At 34.3% G+C, this 20,000-nt stretch overlaps 1 protein-coding gene across 1 annotated transcript in view; it reads right to left on the minus strand.

Moving 5' to 3' along the window:
- LOC106874470 (rho guanine nucleotide exchange factor 7) overlaps positions 1–20,000 on the minus strand; it is a 146,341-nt gene that overhangs the window by 58,859 nt on the left and 67,482 nt on the right. Inside the window, exons 8-14 of the mRNA XM_089348360.1 lie at positions 19,309–19,368; positions 13,110–13,190; positions 11,076–11,225; positions 8,630–8,705; positions 5,685–5,809; positions 4,704–4,718; positions 1,641–1,670 (exon numbers count right to left, since the gene is read on the minus strand). Of these exons, the coding sequence (XP_089204486.1) occupies positions 1,641–1,670; positions 4,704–4,718; positions 5,685–5,809; positions 8,630–8,705; positions 11,076–11,225; positions 13,110–13,190; positions 19,309–19,368 (537 nt within the window). The remainder of the gene's footprint in view (positions 1–1,640; positions 1,671–4,703; positions 4,719–5,684; positions 5,810–8,629; positions 8,706–11,075; positions 11,226–13,109; positions 13,191–19,308; positions 19,369–20,000) is intronic.

A 20,000-nucleotide genomic window follows, 5' to 3' on the forward strand; every position in this document is an offset into this window, starting at 1 on the left:
GGTACTGATATACACACACACACACACACACACACATATATTATAAATATAACATTTGTGTACACACAGACACAACTCATAGACAAGTATGATCATCACTGGGATGCAAAATTCTTATGCAAAATTTTAGGTCCAATAGGGCTTGCACAACACCTCACAGACATTCTCCACCCTATTGACATGAGCTAGAGACAAGCCCAGACAAGATATCTAATGCTGGTATGGATTGCAGGTTCAGGAATATGGGAGCGCCATGATCTCAAATGCAAACAAAAGATTCCCGAAATGTCCAATGCCATTCCCGACATATCCAGTTTTATATCAAAGTGACCAACAGCCATGCTTTAATGAAAGCTGAGGTACCTTACTCTGAGTGGTCTTCCAGCATACTGGAACCCCTGAGTGCCCATGCTATCATTAGATAAGTCATTGAACCAACACTAGGTTCATCCGTTCATCAGGTCTTTTTAGTCCTGATGGGTTTCTAGCAACCCTCCTCACCAGTCTAGCCTGTTGGGGGTGCCAATTTACTCACCAATGTAACAGGTTGTACTGGATTTCATGTTACCATGTTACTCATGTGAATGCTACTCATGAGAATATGTATGTATATATTTTAAGCCAGTTTCCAAAAATTTGTACACAATATGTAGAACATTATCACTTCATAATCTATAAGGCTCAAGTGAGGCCCACAAGTTAGTACTGATCCCACAACTGGGACACTGCTATATGCACTGACATCCTAGACTGCATCCAGGGAAGAGTGTTGAGCTGACTAGCATTCAAACACTGATGGAGATATTAACAAAATTCATCATCCTTTATCATCAGTTGATATCCACTTCCAAAAAATGGATGGTTTGAGCAGTTTGAAAGGATCCAACAAACTGCAGAACTGCAACATGCTCTAATATCTCAGTTTTGGCATGATTTCTATGGCTGGATGCCTTTCCTAAAAACCCACCACTTTATAGACTATTCTGAGTTCATACACCAAATTTTACACATTTAATATATATATATTGTGTAGAACTATCTAAGGTCCTATGCAGTGTGATTGAACCATGAATCAAATAGTTGCAAAGCAAGCTTCTAATCATATCTTTATTAATAACTTGTAACATGAGTGACTGCGAAATGTAACGATAATTATGAGCAATAGGTTAGAGTTGACCAATCCCTGTCTTATATAATAAACCTTTAACTTCTACATATAAAATAGATGATCAAAGACAAAATTACAATGGACATTATCTAATAAGTACTAGATTAATACCCATTGACTTTTGATAACTAGAATAATAATTGTGGCCAATTAATATTTCTATCATATTCTAAGTTGACAAGCTAGAGACATTTTGAAGTAAGACGAAAGAATGTATCCAACATACCAATAAATCTGAATGGATTGCTGGGACATGAGGTATCACCTAATTACAACGCACATGGAAAATCACAAACATTTGTAGGATTAGAAAAATATGGTAAAGTCTTAACATACAGCCACGTTTCCAAAAATGCTGTAGATTTTGATCTCAACTAGTATGATATTTCTACAAAGGTACGGTTATCATGATAGATGTGGGTGTGCAAGTATAGAGGGCATTAAACACCTAGTCAAAAAAAGTGATTAGTACCTTATCACTAATGACATCAGGAGCCAAAGCCTGAAATAAGAAATAAATGGTTTAGTCCAATACAAGAATGTGCTTAAGATTGTACAACAGGTGGAACAGCTTGACTGCAAAACTGAAAATATTGTGTTAGCTCACTATAGTAAAATTGAACTCCCATGACATTAGGCTAAATGTGTTATTATTATTGTTGTTGAGTTCACCAATATCATCAAGATTCAAGAGAAGACTATAAAAAATACAAATATATATTTAAAAAATAGAAAAAAAAGCTTTTATGACAAGTCATCTTAATTACCCCACCACCATAACAAGTCACTTTGACCTATTACAGTTATCATAATACAGTTAGCATGCTAACTTTTGACAGGTAGCAGAACAGATGACTCTACCTAAGTGTTGCCTTAAATGTTGACAAGTCACATTATGAGTAAAAATCTCAGATAGATATAATTTATCTTTATTAAGGAAAGAATTTATGACAAAACAACTATCGTCAGTATGATGCATAAAAAAGACTTCAAGAACTCAAGCGGTTCTTTATGCTTTCTTTTTCCCCTTTATTTTTCTATTAACATTATATATAGATCCAGCCTGTTTTAAAATTAACATACTTCCTTGCTCATAAGATGCTACAAGTGATGAAATACACCCTACAATTAGGAAGGTATATTTTAGAAGGTTTTTTTTTTTTCAATGATTTATGACCATATTATCAAAGATGTATTTTGTAAAAATATTTAATTTAGAATAAAATAGTTGTGCATTAACAAAATTTAGTACATCACTACTAGCTATGGACACTACAGACTTTTCACAAAGCTTGACTACATTACAGTTACTTACCAAGTCTCAACTATATACTGTAGAGATCAGTCTGCACTCACAACCCAGTGAGACAGAAATAGCCAATAAAAAAAAATTATTTACATTATTTACATTTGACGGATATTTGTCCTCATCTTGTTTGTTGTTAACACGTTTCAGCTGATATACCCTCCAGCCTTCATCAGGTGTTTTAGGGAAATTTCGAACCTGGGTTCTCATTCCTAAGGTATTTTTTGATATTATTATTATCATTATTCAGGTCACTGCTTGGAATCAAACTCGGAATTTTGGGGTCAGTTGCTCATGCTCTTAACCACTACGCCAACAAACAAGATGAGGACAAATATCATTCAAATGTAAATAATGTACATAATTCCTTAGCTTTTTTTGAGAATGCTGCAGATAGTTGAAGACTCCACAATCAGTTTAATGTCTATTAACATCTATCTAATAATATCTTAATATTAACACAGTAAACAATTGCAGCTATAATCTACACCACTATTACAAGCATTAACTGTTTCTGAGCCATTACTATCTTCACAGTGAAATTCATCTTCAGAACCAATCATTGCATTAATGATTCCACATTTTTTTAAATGCATTTGCTACTATTTCTACTCTTACAACGGCTGTCCATCTGTGGAATAATATATTGCTTCAGTAATTCTGTAGGGGTTACTAAATTCACAGCTATCATTCACTTGTTCCCTTCTTACATAAATATTACAATGACTTGTTAAATGAATTGCCAAGTGGTTATAACAGTAATGCCTTGGACATTATCATCTTTGATGAGATTGTATACCACATACCACATTTATGGACTATCTATATTTTTAACACAGCCCCCACTTCCCTCCCACTTATGTAAATTTTGTTTCTTTATGAAGTTCACTTTCTTCATTCTTGTTTTCATTAATGCTTCTTGTTTCACATTTTATATATTTGTTCCAGTTGCTCATAGTTTACTACTGCATAGTTACTCAGTTGCTATATTGTTTGGCATAGTCAACAACTTATAGTTTATAACTAATTATTATGTGTATCTGTCTTCTCTCTTAATTGCAATTATGTTGTAAAATCAACGATTGTCGGAGAAATAACTAAACTGACAGATAACAGATAGTACTTAGCTTAATGGCACTTCTGCCAATCTACAAATGGCATGAGAGGTACAGTTGATTCACCACAAAACAAACAAAATAAATGATTTTCTGTTAACAGAGCCAGTAGACACTTGTAAATTTCAAACTAGTTACCATCAATAAATATTAAAAACTAATCAGTATGGTAATATACAGAGATATACCTTTTACATGTCAGTTGTATTTGTAGGCTTTTATTATGAGATTACAATTCTACTAAAGACTGGACCCAGATGTTGAAGTACTACCTGACCCTTCTATGATAAAGCCCAGGGTGATTTTCACTTTTTTTTTCTGGGAGGTAGGGATGGGGGTGAGGATGGAATCTTTTTTTTCCTGTGTACAAAAATGTCTTATGAATCAGGAAATATGGTATTTAGAAACTTGACTGTTATTGAATAAGTACTTGGATTCATTTAATTAACATGTCATAATGTGAATTTAATACCATCACATTAGAACTTAATCATTGTTGATTAGCATGCCATAATAGTTTGACAAAAACATAATCAGCATTGACAAAAGATCTGCACCAATTATAAGTAACAGTGAAATATATTCTGGACAGATTATTACATAATCACTGAAATATAAAAGACATCATGAGAAAACTAAAATCACAAGAATCAGTGGAAAAATATGAAATAAAGAAATACAATAAAGAAATAAATAAAATCACCTAAATAAATTTAAATTACAACTACTACAAACATCTGAAACACTTATAGCAAGCAGCAGACTGTCTCAGAAACAGACACAGCTTGGCATGCATAAAATTTATGACAATCAGAATAGCATTATTATCTCACAACATAGCACATGAACAGGGGTGCTTCTAACATTTGGTTGAGGTTTTATTACAAGCAACTGAAAATTTATGTAAGAGCTCTCAAGATCACTTCAAACACATCAACACTCTCCCATTCTCCTTCATCCAGTTTTTACTCTACAGCAGCAATTAGTCATATTGATATATTTTATGGTGGATCAATCAGGATGCAGGCGGTCCAAAGCACCTAGTTTTTAACTTCAAGTAAAAGGGGAACTTCACTAAGGTACCAACAAGCTAACAAAGAATTCTCCAACATACCTTTAATTCCAGCAACTAGAAGAAGATTGAAAACAAAACTCTTAGTGTTTTCAACAAGTGTTAGAATAGTGCAAGTGCACAGTATTATGTTACAGACCTGGAACTAAACCACCATTTTCACCGTTAAACTTGAAAGGAAAGACAAGTCAAATCAATAAAACTGATACTAAGTCACTCTGCAGATAAATAAAATCAAACTGTAGACTTATATTAGCTCTATTTTATGGAGCCAGTATTCTAGAGAGATATTGCTAGAAGATGACAAAAATATCAGGTGCAATGAAAGTGAAAGGCTGCTTTATATTTACAGAACTAGAACTAGATAAAGTTCTACTACAGTTAAAAAAATTTGGCACTAAAGTAGTAACAGTATCATTTCAATTAGCAGCAGCTGGAATGGTTAGTAGAAAATTCCAAATGGTGACAATGATGGCTTGTAAGTATATTGGTTTGAAGCAATATAAACAGTAAGAGTAGTTTTATCTTTAGAGTAGAATGCCTTAGATTTTGGAGGGGAAGAACAATGAGAAGTCTTGAAATTTTGGCCTTTTCCCAAAATATCATCAACGAAATGGATTATAATGGCTTCAATAAAAAGTATAACATCAGTTCTGTCGGGGAACAACAACAATAATAAAGAAGCCATATTCAGTATCAACAACAGCAGCAGCAGAGTAGTTGTCATTTTGATTCACCTCTCATTCTTATACTTGTTATACAAACGGGAGGGAAAGGGTTAGTATTACCACCACCAACACTACCAGCAGTTTTCTGGACATATGCAATATCCAAAACAATTCAATTGGAAACATATCCCAAACAGAAGAATCTCAAGATAACTAATTGAGATATAATTTGAATACTGGCTCCAAGGACCATTTCATATGGCAAACCACAAGATCACAACAAAACTCTAAAACAATATAGCTTGAAAAGAAATAGACTTGAAAAAGCAATCATAATTTTCTTTTTAATTATTACCTGTAAGCTTTGCGGTTTCAATCTGTTTGTTTGTGAATTTTTGATTTGTTGACACAACATTTCTACCCAATGGTTCAGTTCATTTCTTGTGGTACATAACACAGTCAGTTTATCGATGAGATTACCTGAAACAAAGACAACAGAAATCATTGAAAGAAACTTACAAAGCAAATGTACTGCCATTTTTCAAATATTTCATCTTCAAATTAAATGCAGCTAGATGTCTTTAGACTAAATGAAAGCACTAGTCACTGTAAGGCACTGAACCTATCACTTCACACAATTTTTTTTCTAATCCTAGACTAATAAGACTGATGCCCTTTCAGTTTTTCTTGAATCTTTAGAACTCCAAAGAGCCAGCTTGAATGAAGGTGTACTGAACACAGTCAGTCCCAAGGAGTAGAGGCCATTATAGTAGCATTAGAAAAGGTATCAAAAGGAGACAGTGCAACTGTGGGCTAATGTTGGAGTGTAACTTTGAGCAACATTATGCCAATCAGTTGGGTGGCTCTTTCCTGGGTGCAGTCTAGGATATTTGTGCATGCAGCAGCACTTTCTTAAATATAAGAGAAATATTCTTTTGTGGCTCTCGCCTGAGTCTATCAACAATTAATAGGAAGCTGAGGTATCCAGGATATACTTTCACCAGGAGGGAGCCTTAGAGACAGACCTAATAAATGGAATGATTTTAAGGGTTCAAGTTGAGTACTGCTCATAATTAGAGTGTTTGTTGAGACAATGATGGCTTCTTGATATGAATAGTATTTGCATTTGCTTGCTGCTGATAGGGACAGGATTGGCATATCTCCATTCAGAGATGTTTACAAGACCTCTGTTCATAGAGGTAGAGTGAGTTTGGCATGTGGTGTCTCTGTTCAAGTAGATGAGGCTGGCTAGGGAATGATAAGAGAGTAATGAAGAGCAATCTCATGTGAATGAGAAAGGGTGTTGTAAGATAAGATGGCAATTCATTGATATAGAGAAAGTAAGGGAGTGGTGCGAGACAAAACTGAGCTTTGGTCTATGCTGGAGTTGACAGAGGAATAGAGAGTGTTTCAACAAGATATGTAGTCATAATATGGTCTGATAAAAAGCCACCAATCTAAAAGACGAGAAATGGGGAGCCCATAGGCAGGCAAAGTTTTGACAATGTCAAGAGTGGCAACAATGCTTTCACCAAGCACCAAGTTTCTCCAAACCAAGAGCCAACTGGTGAATGACAGAGAAGAGTGGGTCATCGGTGGACCTGATTTTATGGAAACTGTATGGTTATTAAAGAGGAAGAAGGATTTGAGGTGTTGGGTGGGTGTTGTTAATAGCTGTCACCATCATCTTAGAGATATTGGAGGTGAGTGCAACAGGGCATTATATGGCAGAGAGATTGCCTTTCTTGGACATGAAACATGTTGTAGCTTGTTTCCAAAGATCAGCATAGATCTCTATATAGAGAAGGAGAGACTGAAGAGTTTGATGTGTATAGGAGCTAGCGCTGGAGTACAATGTTTGGGGATAATGGGAAAGACAATTTCAAAACTGTCGGCCTTGTTGGTTTGACATAACTGAAGGCGCTTTCACACAGAGCGTAAGTATACACAAGGCAGTGGACCTAGAAAGGTAGAAGAGGATAAAATTGGAAGGAGATATGTATATAAAGAACATAAACAGGCTGAATTTAATCAACTTTAGAAGACAAGAAATTTGAAGCCTCCTTAGTTCTTTCTATTAACACCAATATTTAAAACATGGCCTGTCTATGATTCCCAGCAAAAGTGCAATCTCGGAGACTGAGGTACATGGATTTCTTAAATGCTATAAACATATTTATTGTAAATGACAAGGCAAAACTCACTGTTTCTTTATATTACCGTAAAAGCCCATGTAATTTACGCACTTTGTTTGCAAAAATTTTTTAAAAAAACATTAGGGGGTGCGTAAATTACATGAGTAGATCATTTCTAGAATTTTATTTTTTTTTGAAATTTTATTTTGTTGAAGAAGATGTACAAAAACAAAAAACCTTTGTACCAGAAGTTGACTCATTTAATGTCAGAATAGGTTTTTACAGAAAAAATAATATCCTAAATATACATAATGAAGTTGAATTTTATTTATGCTGAATGGTATAATACTTACTTTTTCTACATAAATTTACTAAAACCATTAAATGGTTAACTAGTTTTTGATGTGTGATGTTCATGCCATCACAATGGGGTACATATTTAATTTCTCCTTCGCAATAAACAATTCATAAGTTCTGCCCATACTGACAATAACGGTAATGACAAATTTTTGAGTTTGCTTGACATTTTATAATTGTGAAAGGGATTAAAATTTCAATACTATGTATCAAAGGATCCAACAAGAATAGATGGAAAAGAACTCTGTTTACATAATCAGCATGATTGGTCACCTTCCTCTGTCAGTTGAGTAAAGTGTCATCCAAGCTAATGCTTATTGGTAATTAACTTAATTTGTAACAACTGTGCATATTTATCAGCTTTGTTATTGTTGGTAATTCTCATCAACAAGTTTTCCTGTGATAGTGATTTGAGAAGACATACAGCAGTATGCTAAAGATCAGACAAAATCTCTTGTGGGCAAGAAATGTAAAATAAAGTTTATTATAAACAGCACAAACACTTTGTAATTTAATAGCTTTCATTGTGATAACTGTTAAACAGAAATTATTTTTATTTTGTGAAAATTTAATAAAATCTAATCATAAGTGAAATTATGCTAAACACAACTAAATTGAAAACAGTTTTCTCCTGGCTATATCAGCATTTCTGAAAACTTTTAGGTGCAAATTTTACATGAGTAGAAGCTTTTTTTTAACAAATATTATCCTGAAAATCACCTGGGTAAATTACACAGGTGTGCAATTACATGGGTTTTTACGGTAATCTGTAGGTTAAAAAAAAAAGCAAAGAAAATGCATAACTTACCAGTGATTTCATAGCTATTAGGCATATTTTCGACTTCAGATTTATTTACAGACAACCCACTCAACTTCAGCTGCCCCTGTAATTAAGAAAGAACAAATTAAAGCATCTATAATCAATCATTCAGTAAAATAACACCGAAATGGCATCCATTATCCAGTATTCAATAAATAATAAATCATCATTTATCTATTTTTTTATCTAACATGTTGAATACAATGGTTAAAACAGAAAAAACTCAAAGTAATAATCTCCAATAATTAAATAATTATTACAAATTTCTAATTTAAAACCATACAAAACACTGCTGACTTTAAAAATCATGGATCAAAATTGAAATGAAGTTGAATAAATAGCCATTCATTAATCTTCAATAACTTTAACATCTTTGTCACATTTCTGTGAAAAATGCAACCAATACTTTTCACATGATCACTAGAAAAGAATTTATTTCTGGTTGAAGAGTTCATTTAATATTTTAAAATTATCTTTCATATGTGATGGCACCTGTGCCCAGCGTCGCCTTTCTGGCACCTGTGCCCAGCGTCGCCTTTCTGGCACTTGTGCCTGTGGCATGTGTAAGGACTTTTGAGCGAGATCGTTGCCAGTGCCCCTGGACTGGTTCTTGTGCAGGTGGCACATAAAATACACCATTTTGAGCGTGGCCGTTGCCAGTACCGCCTGACTGGTCTTCGTGCCGGTGGTACGTAAAAGCACCCATTACATTCTCAGAGTGGTTGGCGTTAGGAAGGGCATCCAGCTGTAGAAACTCTGCCAAATCAGATTGGAGCCTGGTGTAGCCATCTGGTTTCACCAGTCCTCAGTCAAATCGTCCAACCCATGTTAGAATGGAAAGCAGACGTTAAACAATGATGATGATGATGATGATGATGATGATGATGATGATGATGATGTATAAGAAAAACGAGAAAATGTAACAATTTACATCTTTTTGATGAAAAATGAGGCTTTTGTTGTTATTCTTGTTTAGGCCTAAGCTAGTTTTATTTGAGTAGGCCAACAATTAAAGGCCTTTTTGACTGTGAACTTTTGTCTTTTTCTATTCTCTTTTTTGCTTTAGCAATAAGTGTCTCCAGAACTAAAACTGGGTGCTGAAAAAAGTTCCTGACTTTGGGTAAAAGAAAATACGGGAGGATCAGGTATGATTTTATTCAACATATTCCCACACACACTTATTGCAGCAGTCCAGTTTTTCTGAGGCTTTTCACAATACCCTTAAACCAAGCTTTTCACGATTCCCTTAAAGCCAGGAACTTTTCAACACCCTCTCGTATAATGAGTCCCCTTTTATCTAATAAGATAATAGAGTATGATCTGAGGGAAAATTTTTGCTATTTCTAGCCTGTCAAGCAACCATATAAAGGTTCCTTTGTTTGGTCATATAAAATTAGTTAACTTTACAACTTCATTTTATTCAATTATAAATCAAAGCATTAAGCTGATAGGAAAAAAAGTTTTCATTTCACATCAGATATTTCTACAAACCTCTTGACATTATTACTCTAAGTAAACAGTTCTTAATTATTTAACATTTCATTAACCCTTTAGCATTCAGATTTCTTTGTCAAATGTATTGCTTATTTATTTACATTCTTTTGAATTCATTCTGCATTATCTCATAGCTTAGAAATTCCAATGACATGAATGTTTATTTTTAGAATAACATTGTTTGGTAAGTGTGAGAGGCTGGATCTGGCTAGTTTGAACAGAAAACAAGTACAATATTTGGGGCAGATATGGCCAGTTTGAATGCTAAAGGATTAAATTAGCTATCATCATCATTTGTATGAAAATGAAGGTTTAGCCTTCCAGCTGAAACAATTTTACCAATCTACAGTACTACAATATTTTGTATTTTTAATCCTCTCTGAAGAAGGGTAGCACCTCTGGCTCTTTTCAAGGACTCTGTGACTTATTGAAGGGAAGAAGTTATCCTTGAACAAGAGATTTGGCTTAAATGCTTGCTAGAAAATAGACTAAAAACATCTAAGGACCAAGTGGTAATGTTAAACCAAACAAACAGCTTTAGTCTACCACCCAAGAATAGGGAAGGTCTTTCCATCAGGTTTCCACAGAGTTTCTGTTAACCAAACTGTGCTCACTCAACTTTGGTCAACTTGAGTTTGATTAGGACATTTAGATATAAAAATCCATCTAATCAAAAGTAAAACATTGCAGGTGGAAACACAGCTAAATGCATAAGTAGAGCTAGCACAGGACATATTGATACAGTGAATGCTGGTAATGCATCATGCGTAAGGATGAAATCTAGCAAACACATCCATCAGATGCCAGTAGATAAAAAAAATTTAAAAAGTAGTAGTGGTAATGGTGGTGGTAGTAGTGGCAGTGATGATACCAAGTTGTTTAGAAAAACAGTATTTTAAAGCAATTCAATTAAAACATGTTGGCAATACATTTTACTAACCTCATAATGGTAGCCACTCAACCTTGGGCCTAAAGACAACATTACAAGTACATTCTGGAATAAAACAAATACGCGATCCAATTTTTCACCAGTGTGTGTAATTAGTTTAACTTGTGACAAATAGACAACTTCACCAAGTTGCGTAATTTCCTGCAAAGAGAGAAAGTAAACAAATCTATATAAATATGCAGAAACAAGATACAAACAGAATGATGGAGTTATTTTGAAATAAAATGGAATAAACTAAAATAACTACTACTACTACTACTACTACTACTACTACTGTAGTTCCCCATTTATTGTTCTATGCACAAAGGAATGGACATCATTGAAACTAAGCCAACATGGTTGTATTACACTTTAGTTTGAATAATCACTATTATCCTAACATTTCAAATACTTATATTTCATGTCTTTATTGAATTTGCTTTTACACTTCCTTTTCAATATTTGTTTATATTTTTATTGATTTATTTTTATTCATCACAATAAGCTATAATTGTCAATGAGTTTATCCAGGAAAGTAGAATTTGTGAATTAAGAAGGAAACTTATGCTAACTGGTATAATCATGTTCAGAACAAACAATCAAATGCAAATTGCAAACTGAATGAATATTGTTAAATGAAAGTCAATTCATGATTCTTAAAATAATCATGAAGCTCCCATAATTTACAAGAATGACAGAGTTATTCATTTCAACAAGCCTATATTGAATTTGATTATGATTTAACAGATAAGCTTCCATCTATTTATTTTTTTCTTTCTTTCTTCTTTCTTCAACCATCTAATTGGAGAGGGCATTCTGACACTAATGGGAAGAAGAGAAGTTAACCACAGACTTGTAACTTGGTCTGCATGTTCACAACAAAGTGGATTCTGCTAAAGGTACCCAAATACTAATAAAACACAAACTAAGATTGAATAATTTAAGTGGCAAGATCACTGCACAAACTGTAAATAATTCAATATCATTAGTCCTATATTCATTTCTGGCTATAGTACTCTATGATAGACTCAAAATAAGTAGCATACACAGGAGTGATTTCTCACCAATTTCTCTAGGAAGGCAAGAAGCACAAAATTTGAAAAAAGGTTTGGTTGTAAAGTGGAGTATGGCATATAAGTCTTTTCAGCCTGAATGAAAAAGTGATTTTAGTATGGAATTAAATGGAAAGTTACTGCCATTTTACAGCACTTATGATATTTAAGTAAACAAAAAATTATTTTTAAAAATCCACTTCACTTCACAAAGCTTGTGAGCAATTGTAGCTACTAGAGTAACATGAAATTAAGTGCTTTGCTAAAGAACACAAGTCACCCAGTTCAGAAATTAAAACTACAGTTTTATGACCACTAACATCCTAACTACTAACATCCTAACCACTAAGCCACACATCTCCATTATCGTTATAATGACACACAGAAAAATTTCAACACCAGAGATAAGAAATGAAAATAGAATATACCAGGATATAATAATGCATAACATTTTGTGAAACCACTTTATCAATTCTACTGCTATCAGTGCACCACCCCAAAATTATTTCCTTTGTGTTGTGTACCAAAAACATATCAGCCAAACCCATATCATCTTATTCCAAGTTTATGTATATCACAGAATCTCAAGAAAGAAGCATAAGTAAAGTGAAATAAACCCACTAAGTATTGAAATCAGGTTACAATCATGGCTTGCTTGGAACTTGCCAGAACCATCTTGCACTCAAACTAATTATTTTACTTTGTAAATAAATGTATCTTAAGATAATAAAAATGAAGACTAAGAAATGCCTTTCTTCCATTGAATTATTATATTATAATATCAGCTAAAAATATGACAATCTTAATTAAGATCAAAATTAACTTATTTGATGCTTATTCCTGTATATTTTAACTAAAACCCTATTTGACAAATTCAAAACCTAGTATAACACAGTTTCGTCCAAAAGTTGAAACTATAGCAATGGTTGAATAAAAATTAATCAGAAATTTACGAAAGCATTGACATAAAATAAAATTCATGAATTGAACATACCTCTCCTTCCCAACCTTTAATGCTGCTGTGGATAATTTCATACTCCATCTCTTTCCGCTTTCTAACTTCAGTACAGGAATTCTATAATATAAAGAGAAATGAAATAGTGTTATTTTTAAAATACAAGTGGAAAACAATGGTACAGTATCATGGAAAGTTCAAGAAAAAATTTTAATCATTATGGATGTTGCTGGAAACTACTAAGGTATAAGACGTAGAATGTTACCATTAAACAGTTTAGACTTTCAAGATTTCCTTATTATAATTGAAAGCATACTTGAATAATAAGATGTTGGTAAATGAAGTTTGCCACCTTGTTTTAATTCCTTGCTGAAACAGTTTTCAAAATTGTGAGAGCATACATACAACTGATCTCTTATTCTTATAATAGGTCACTAGAACTAAGAAGATAGGAAGAGTTATCAAACTAGAAAAGATATACTTTGCAGAACATGGCTGAGATATATACAAGTACTAAACTTTAGGCTCTATACAGAATTTGCTGCAAACCCTGGTGTGACTGCCTGTAACATGGAGGAGAGGAAGTTCAATAAATACAGGAGCCTGTCCGGCTGCTATCAGTTTATGCCAGTCGCCGTTGAAACGTCAGATGTTCAAGGACTCCATACTACCCATTTCTTCCGCAAAATAGGGGTAACAGTGGCCCATCAAAGAAATGAGCCCTGCAAGGAATAGTGACTGCTGCAGTGAGTGTCGCGGGCCATTCTCTGCAACAATGCCATTGCGGTCATCATTGTGGACCACAGCTAAGCATCCTACTTGTTCTGGGATATGTGGCCCATCACCCCTCCCCTCCATCTTCTGCCACTTTACTTCCTACCACATTTCTTTTTCATTTTTTCCCCTTTTCTTCTCTCTCTTCTTTCCTGTTTCTTTGTATCAGTGTGAATCTTTCAAATTTAACATTTACATCAAATAATCAATTTACACTATATACTTGTCATTGCAAATTGCATTCATAGAAAAAGAAATTTAAATCAGATATACTCTGAAGCCACTCTCTGAGTGGTTGGCGTTAGGAAGGGCATCCAGCTGTAGAAACTCTGCCAAATTAGATTGGAGCCTGGTGTTGCCATCCGGTTTCACCAGTCCCCAGTCAAATCGTCCAACCCATGCTAGCATGGAAAGCGGACGTTAAATGATGATGATGATGATGAGGAAAAAAACTGATGTTTAAATGACAAAGATGATGATAGTGGTAATGATGATCAACAAGTACAACTTTGATAGGTTTTGGCCAGTATTGGCCCAGGCCATGTCTAACTTAACACTACTACCTATATTTAAACAAATATTCATGTGGCACTTATTTCACATCATTTCCAATGTTAATATCTTTTTAATGGTAGGCATACATAATCCTAGATATGTCAACTATTCATCCATCTATTATTTTCAACTCAAACAGTTGTAGGGTAAAATTCCCAAAATAAATTTACATAGATTATCACAGAGTTATTTATACCAGCAGAAAGACTGCCCTCTGGGTGGTTTTCTACTAGTCACTTCATATTATTTTCACATTTGATTCCCATTCCTAATAATTTCTATGATATTTCACACCTAATTATTTCCTTGTATAATAGTGCTCACTTGCTTAGTAAATATTGCTTTCATTATTTTATCTCAGTCATAATCTCTCTTTTTTGAACAAACATCAAGGTAGTTCAACTACAGAGAGGAAAAGCAATTTGTCAGATTTCACCGTCCCCTCAAAGCAATATAGAGATTTCAATTCAGTAGCCTATCAATTAGCTTTGCAGTGTGTGTGAGACAGAGAGGGGAAGAGAGAACATTGCAAACAATGAATAAAATAAACATGAAATGAAAAAATTGTATAAATAAAAGGGCATAACTACAGATGTATATGCACCCAACTTTGTTGCCTCATAACATCCAAGAAAATAGTTTTTAAGGAAATTTTTTTACAAATACTGCTTAGATGTTGTGGCTTCAGAGTATATAGGGATGTATGGAAAAGAATTTTCCTGCGGGGTGGAGAGAGGAGTTTCAGAAAACTCACCTGATCTTTTTTCTCTCATAACTTTCAGGAAAATGGGTATCTTTTAATGAAAGTTTATACAAATATCTTTCAAATGGCATAGATTACAATTATAAAGAACATTGTGTATGAAATGTTTTTCCGAGGGGGTGGGAAGAGGAGTTTTGGATCAGGAAGACCAAATAAGTTAGAACTACTGTTTTGACAGGGATTTTCCCCATTTTTTTTTAAACAACATTCTTCAAAACAATGAAGTGGGGTAGAGGACATCTTTGTATGAGAAAAAGTTTTGAAAATTTTTTTACAACACCCACTCCCTCATCATCCTACTCTGGACCTATTTTGGCCAATTTTTGTTGCACTTCAAAACCATGGGAGGAGTCTTTTCAGTACAAAGAAAAAATATTGCTAATATTTTCAGAAGGAAAAGTGAATAATTTAAGGGAGATTTGGCCAAGTTTCTTTCTCACTCTCACATGTATTGATGTTTTTCAATATTTTTCTCCCCATAAATACATTTATATGCTAAAGAGAAGAAAATTTTAAATTTTTTTAATTTTTTAGCAACCCCACTCCCTGCTCTCGATTGTTTCTGTTTATAAATTAAAATATTGGAGAGCCTGAGATCATTGCAGGTATTTATCCACAGTGATATAAAGAAAGAGTTACATAAATGATAATTCATTTTAATAGCATACTTGTTAGAAAATGTCGTTTCTTACACACATACAGTTTTGCTTGATTGAGGTGGATGTAAAAATTTAAATTGCAATTTTTTTTGTTGTTGCTTACATTCCAGCAATGGACCATGCGCGTTTTACTTAGGCATCATCATTCTACAAAATGTGTTTAATGTGAGAAAAATATTGATAAAACATCAATACATGTGAGAGTGAAAACAGAGGGTAGTTTGGGTTGTGCTAGAAACAACAGCCAAACCTCCCTTGAATTGTTCATCTTTTCCTCTGAAAATATTTTCTTTTTTTTTTTTTTTACCAAAATGGCTCCTCCCATGGTTTTGAAGTTTTAAAAAAAAAATGACCAAAATCGGTCCTGACAGTTATTATAGCATTCCAAACAGCCATAACAACAAAATCACTTATTAATCTTTTTTTCCAAAATTTATACCGGTATATTAAAAAATTTTCATTCATAAAATAATGTTTTTACATTACGTATATAGAATAAACTGGGTTTTCCAAATAGCGAATTAAAACTTGAAATGAAAACATTGAAATAGAGAGTGAGAGACTTTGTAAATCATCATCATCATCATCATCATCATCGTTTAACGTCCGCTTTCCATGCTAGCATGGGTTGGACGATTTGACTGAGGACTGGTGAAACCGGATGGCAACACCAGGCTCCAGTCTGATTTGGCAGAGTTTCTACAGCTGGATGCCCTTCCTAACGCCAACCACTCAGAGAGTGTAGTGGGTGCTTTTACGTGTCACCCGCACGAAAACGGCCACGCTCGAAATGGTGTCTTTTATGTGCCACCCGCACAAGCCAGTCCAGGGGCGCTGGCAACGATCTCGCTCGAAAATCCTACAGGAGCCAGTCAGGCGGTACTGGCAACGGCCGCCACAGTGAATGCAACAAATAATTAAATTTGTGAAAAATTGGAGTTCAAAAATTCAATAAATTCAGAAATTGAAATTATAGGAAATTGTTATGGAACATGAATTTATAAAAAAATTTTCCCACGGTCAAGCCTTTAACAATTGCTTTCTTTTAGTACTTTTAGTAACTGTTACACACCTAATTAATAAGCAGCTTTCTCCATTATAATATAGATTATCAGCTGTTTTTTCAAGGATTACATCAATTCAGGTAATCAATATGATATACATTACATCATCATTGCATAACATCTGCTTTCCCAGCTGGCATGGGTTGGAGTATTTGACATGGAGCGAACCAGCTGGGAGCTGTCCAGACACTGTCTGTTGTGGCATGGTTTCTACAACTGGATGTCCTTAGTTAACAGAGTGTGCTGGGTGTTTGTTACATGCTGCTGGCACATGTGCATTCATGCAGCACCAGCATGGGTGCTTTTTATGTGGGACCAGCACCTGAAAGGACAAGCCTGTATGTGTGGAAGACCGCAATTTTACTTAGCTTAACACATATTACCAAATACAGCAAATCACCACATCTCCCGGTCCCTTGTCATTTCTTCAGTGAGGCTCAGCGTCCAAAGATCTTTTTTCACCACTTCATCTTTTTTCACCACTTCATCTTTTTTCACCACTCTTCCTGAGTCTACTCCTTCCACAGGTACCCTCCACAATTAGAGCCCAGCACTTCTTTATGCAGTTGTCCTCATCCATACACATCACATGGCCACACCTGCACAGTCTTTAAACTTCCTTTCATAGATATTATGGGGCACAGTCATAAAATGTGAGGTATACAATAAAATAGCAAAGGGAAGTTATATCATTAACTATAATACTCTCTGAACATAAATCACATGGTTTAAGGTTCAGTCTTGGACAAGTAACTCTAAGTCAATGGACATCTTGTGAGTGGATTTGGAAGACAGAAACCGAAAGTAAACTGTCAGATATAAGTAAATATGTATGTGTATAAGCATATGTATGTGTCACCTTGTCTTAACATCAAAATCATTGTAAATGAGTATCAGTTTATGACAAAGCTGAGCTTTGTGTTTCCAATTTTCTGTGAAGACATATTTTATGGAAGATATATTAACTAGCTTTGAAAAAGCAAGTCAATATATCTTGGTAACAGTAAGGGCATTTGGCTGTAAAAAAATCTGTCAACAAATACCATGTGATCCATGTAAAGAGGAAAAGTTGATGGTAAAAAAACAATATGGTGATAAAATCAAAAGCAAACAATCTTAAATACACACATTATACTTATCTGCATTTTCTCCTTTTTACTTGTTATATATACAAGGAAGAAGTGCAAAGAAATGAGAAACCCATAGTAGGGGGGGGGTTCAAAAGGGGTCTCAGAGAGTAGCGTCCCTGCCTTCCTGAGCTAGTTTTCCACCACATTTCTTAAAAATCGTGATAGAGGCTTTGGTCTTGGGACCACTCATGTCTAGAAACTGAGGTTGGGGGTAAGCAAGGGCATGCTCCCCATAGAAAATCCAGTTCTAGAAAAGTCTTGTAATAGCAAAGGAGAATGGGCACCAGTCAACCCAAAGGTAGATCTGACCACCCTCATTAATGGGGACAAAACCCAGATTTAAAACACTGGATGATGATGATAGCAAGTCATGTTTACAACAGAGCTTCATCTCTAATGGTTGCTTATGATTATCTCTCTCACCGTTAATGTTTCAGAAGAGAAACTGATAGCTTAGTAGTTGAGAAGGTCAAAGAGGCCACAGTGAGCCAAAACACTTCAAGGTAAGCTGACTTTTATTTATGAACACTACAGCAAGACAGTCTTCAGTAATGTTTCAATGACTCAATGGAAAACTAATCAAAACAAGGACTCTAAAAATCGTTATACACAGGACACACAAATTTGAGACATACCAGGTTCAACTCTAGAGTCTTGCCAACATAAACTTATTTCCCCATATCTCAAGGATTAGCTACATCAGGAAAACATGAAGTGAACATGCTCTACTGAATGTGTAATGCTAATGTGCATGAACAACAGAGAACAAATGAGCCAGGAAAGGAAATGAAGAGGAAAGACTGCATTGGTATGGTTGTAAGCGACCGTGTCTTGCAAGTAGCTGGTTACCACACTAGTGTTGGTGGCACAAAAACACAATCCAGTACACTCTGTAAAATGGTTGCCATTGGGAAATGTTTTGCATTCAGCTGTGGAATCCTTGCTAAAAGCAGATATTCTTGTCAAACCATCCCACCTTTTTCTGGCAAGGAAAAAGAGATGTTAAATAATGATGATAGTTGAGATAAAGAAATGCCAAGTGACCAAATGATCCAGGTGAAAGAAACTCCTAGAAGAAAAAGACATGAGAAGCAGCAAAAGCTAATCTCAGGATACTGAAACTCACAAAACAGATGACAAAGGACCACAACATGTGAAAAGATGCAGAGCTGGGAAAGACCAATTCAACCAAAAGGTATAAAGATGGTAATGATAAAATCACAAGAACAGATTTTTGAAGAAATGTTATAAAATAGTCTGACAGTCTTGTCTAAGAAAGAGAGTAGAACTTACTGATATATCTCTATAAACTGCAATAGCTCGTTGAGTGTCACCCCGATCAACATGACATTCCTATAAAAAGAAAACAAAAAAAGATATGATTTGAGTTTGCCATGGAAATTAAGTGACCTGAAATTTGTAACATAATTAGAATTCAGAATGCTTCATTTCATTTATAACACCCAAGGTAGTAGTTCCTTTTTTTTTTTTTTTTAAATTTTGTTTTTAAACAAAAGATAGCTAGCATATCAATTAAATCAGTTAAACCATTTTTGCCTACTGAGATGGACCCTAACAGCCATTCAATGATTAAAAGAATCCTATTATATTTTTATAATTAAATATTATTAGAAATTGCTTTAAAAAATTGTTAAAATAGCTTAAATTTATTGCACATAAATTTTAACAACAAAATCTTATGTGGACCACCACTACTGCCCCCATTAAGGTCATGTGGACCCCAGTTGAGAATCACTGAATTATATGAATAAACTATAGGTCTGTTAACTGAAAGCTCAGAGGTTCTAACTTTGTTTTAGGCTTTTATATTGTTCTCTTAAGTTCAACAGTTTTGGTTTAAATTTTACACTTAAGAAATAAGCATTCACAATAAAATGCTTGAACATATAATTCAAATAAATACCAAACATTTATATAAATTGATGTAATGCATTGAAAGATGCTAATAACTATGAGATAATGTT

This window comes from Octopus bimaculoides, chromosome 3, assembly GCF_046866305.1.
Source record: "Octopus bimaculoides isolate indiv1 chromosome 3, ASM4686630v1, whole genome shotgun sequence".
NCBI lineage: Eukaryota > Metazoa > Mollusca > Cephalopoda > Octopoda > Octopodidae > Octopus > Octopus bimaculoides.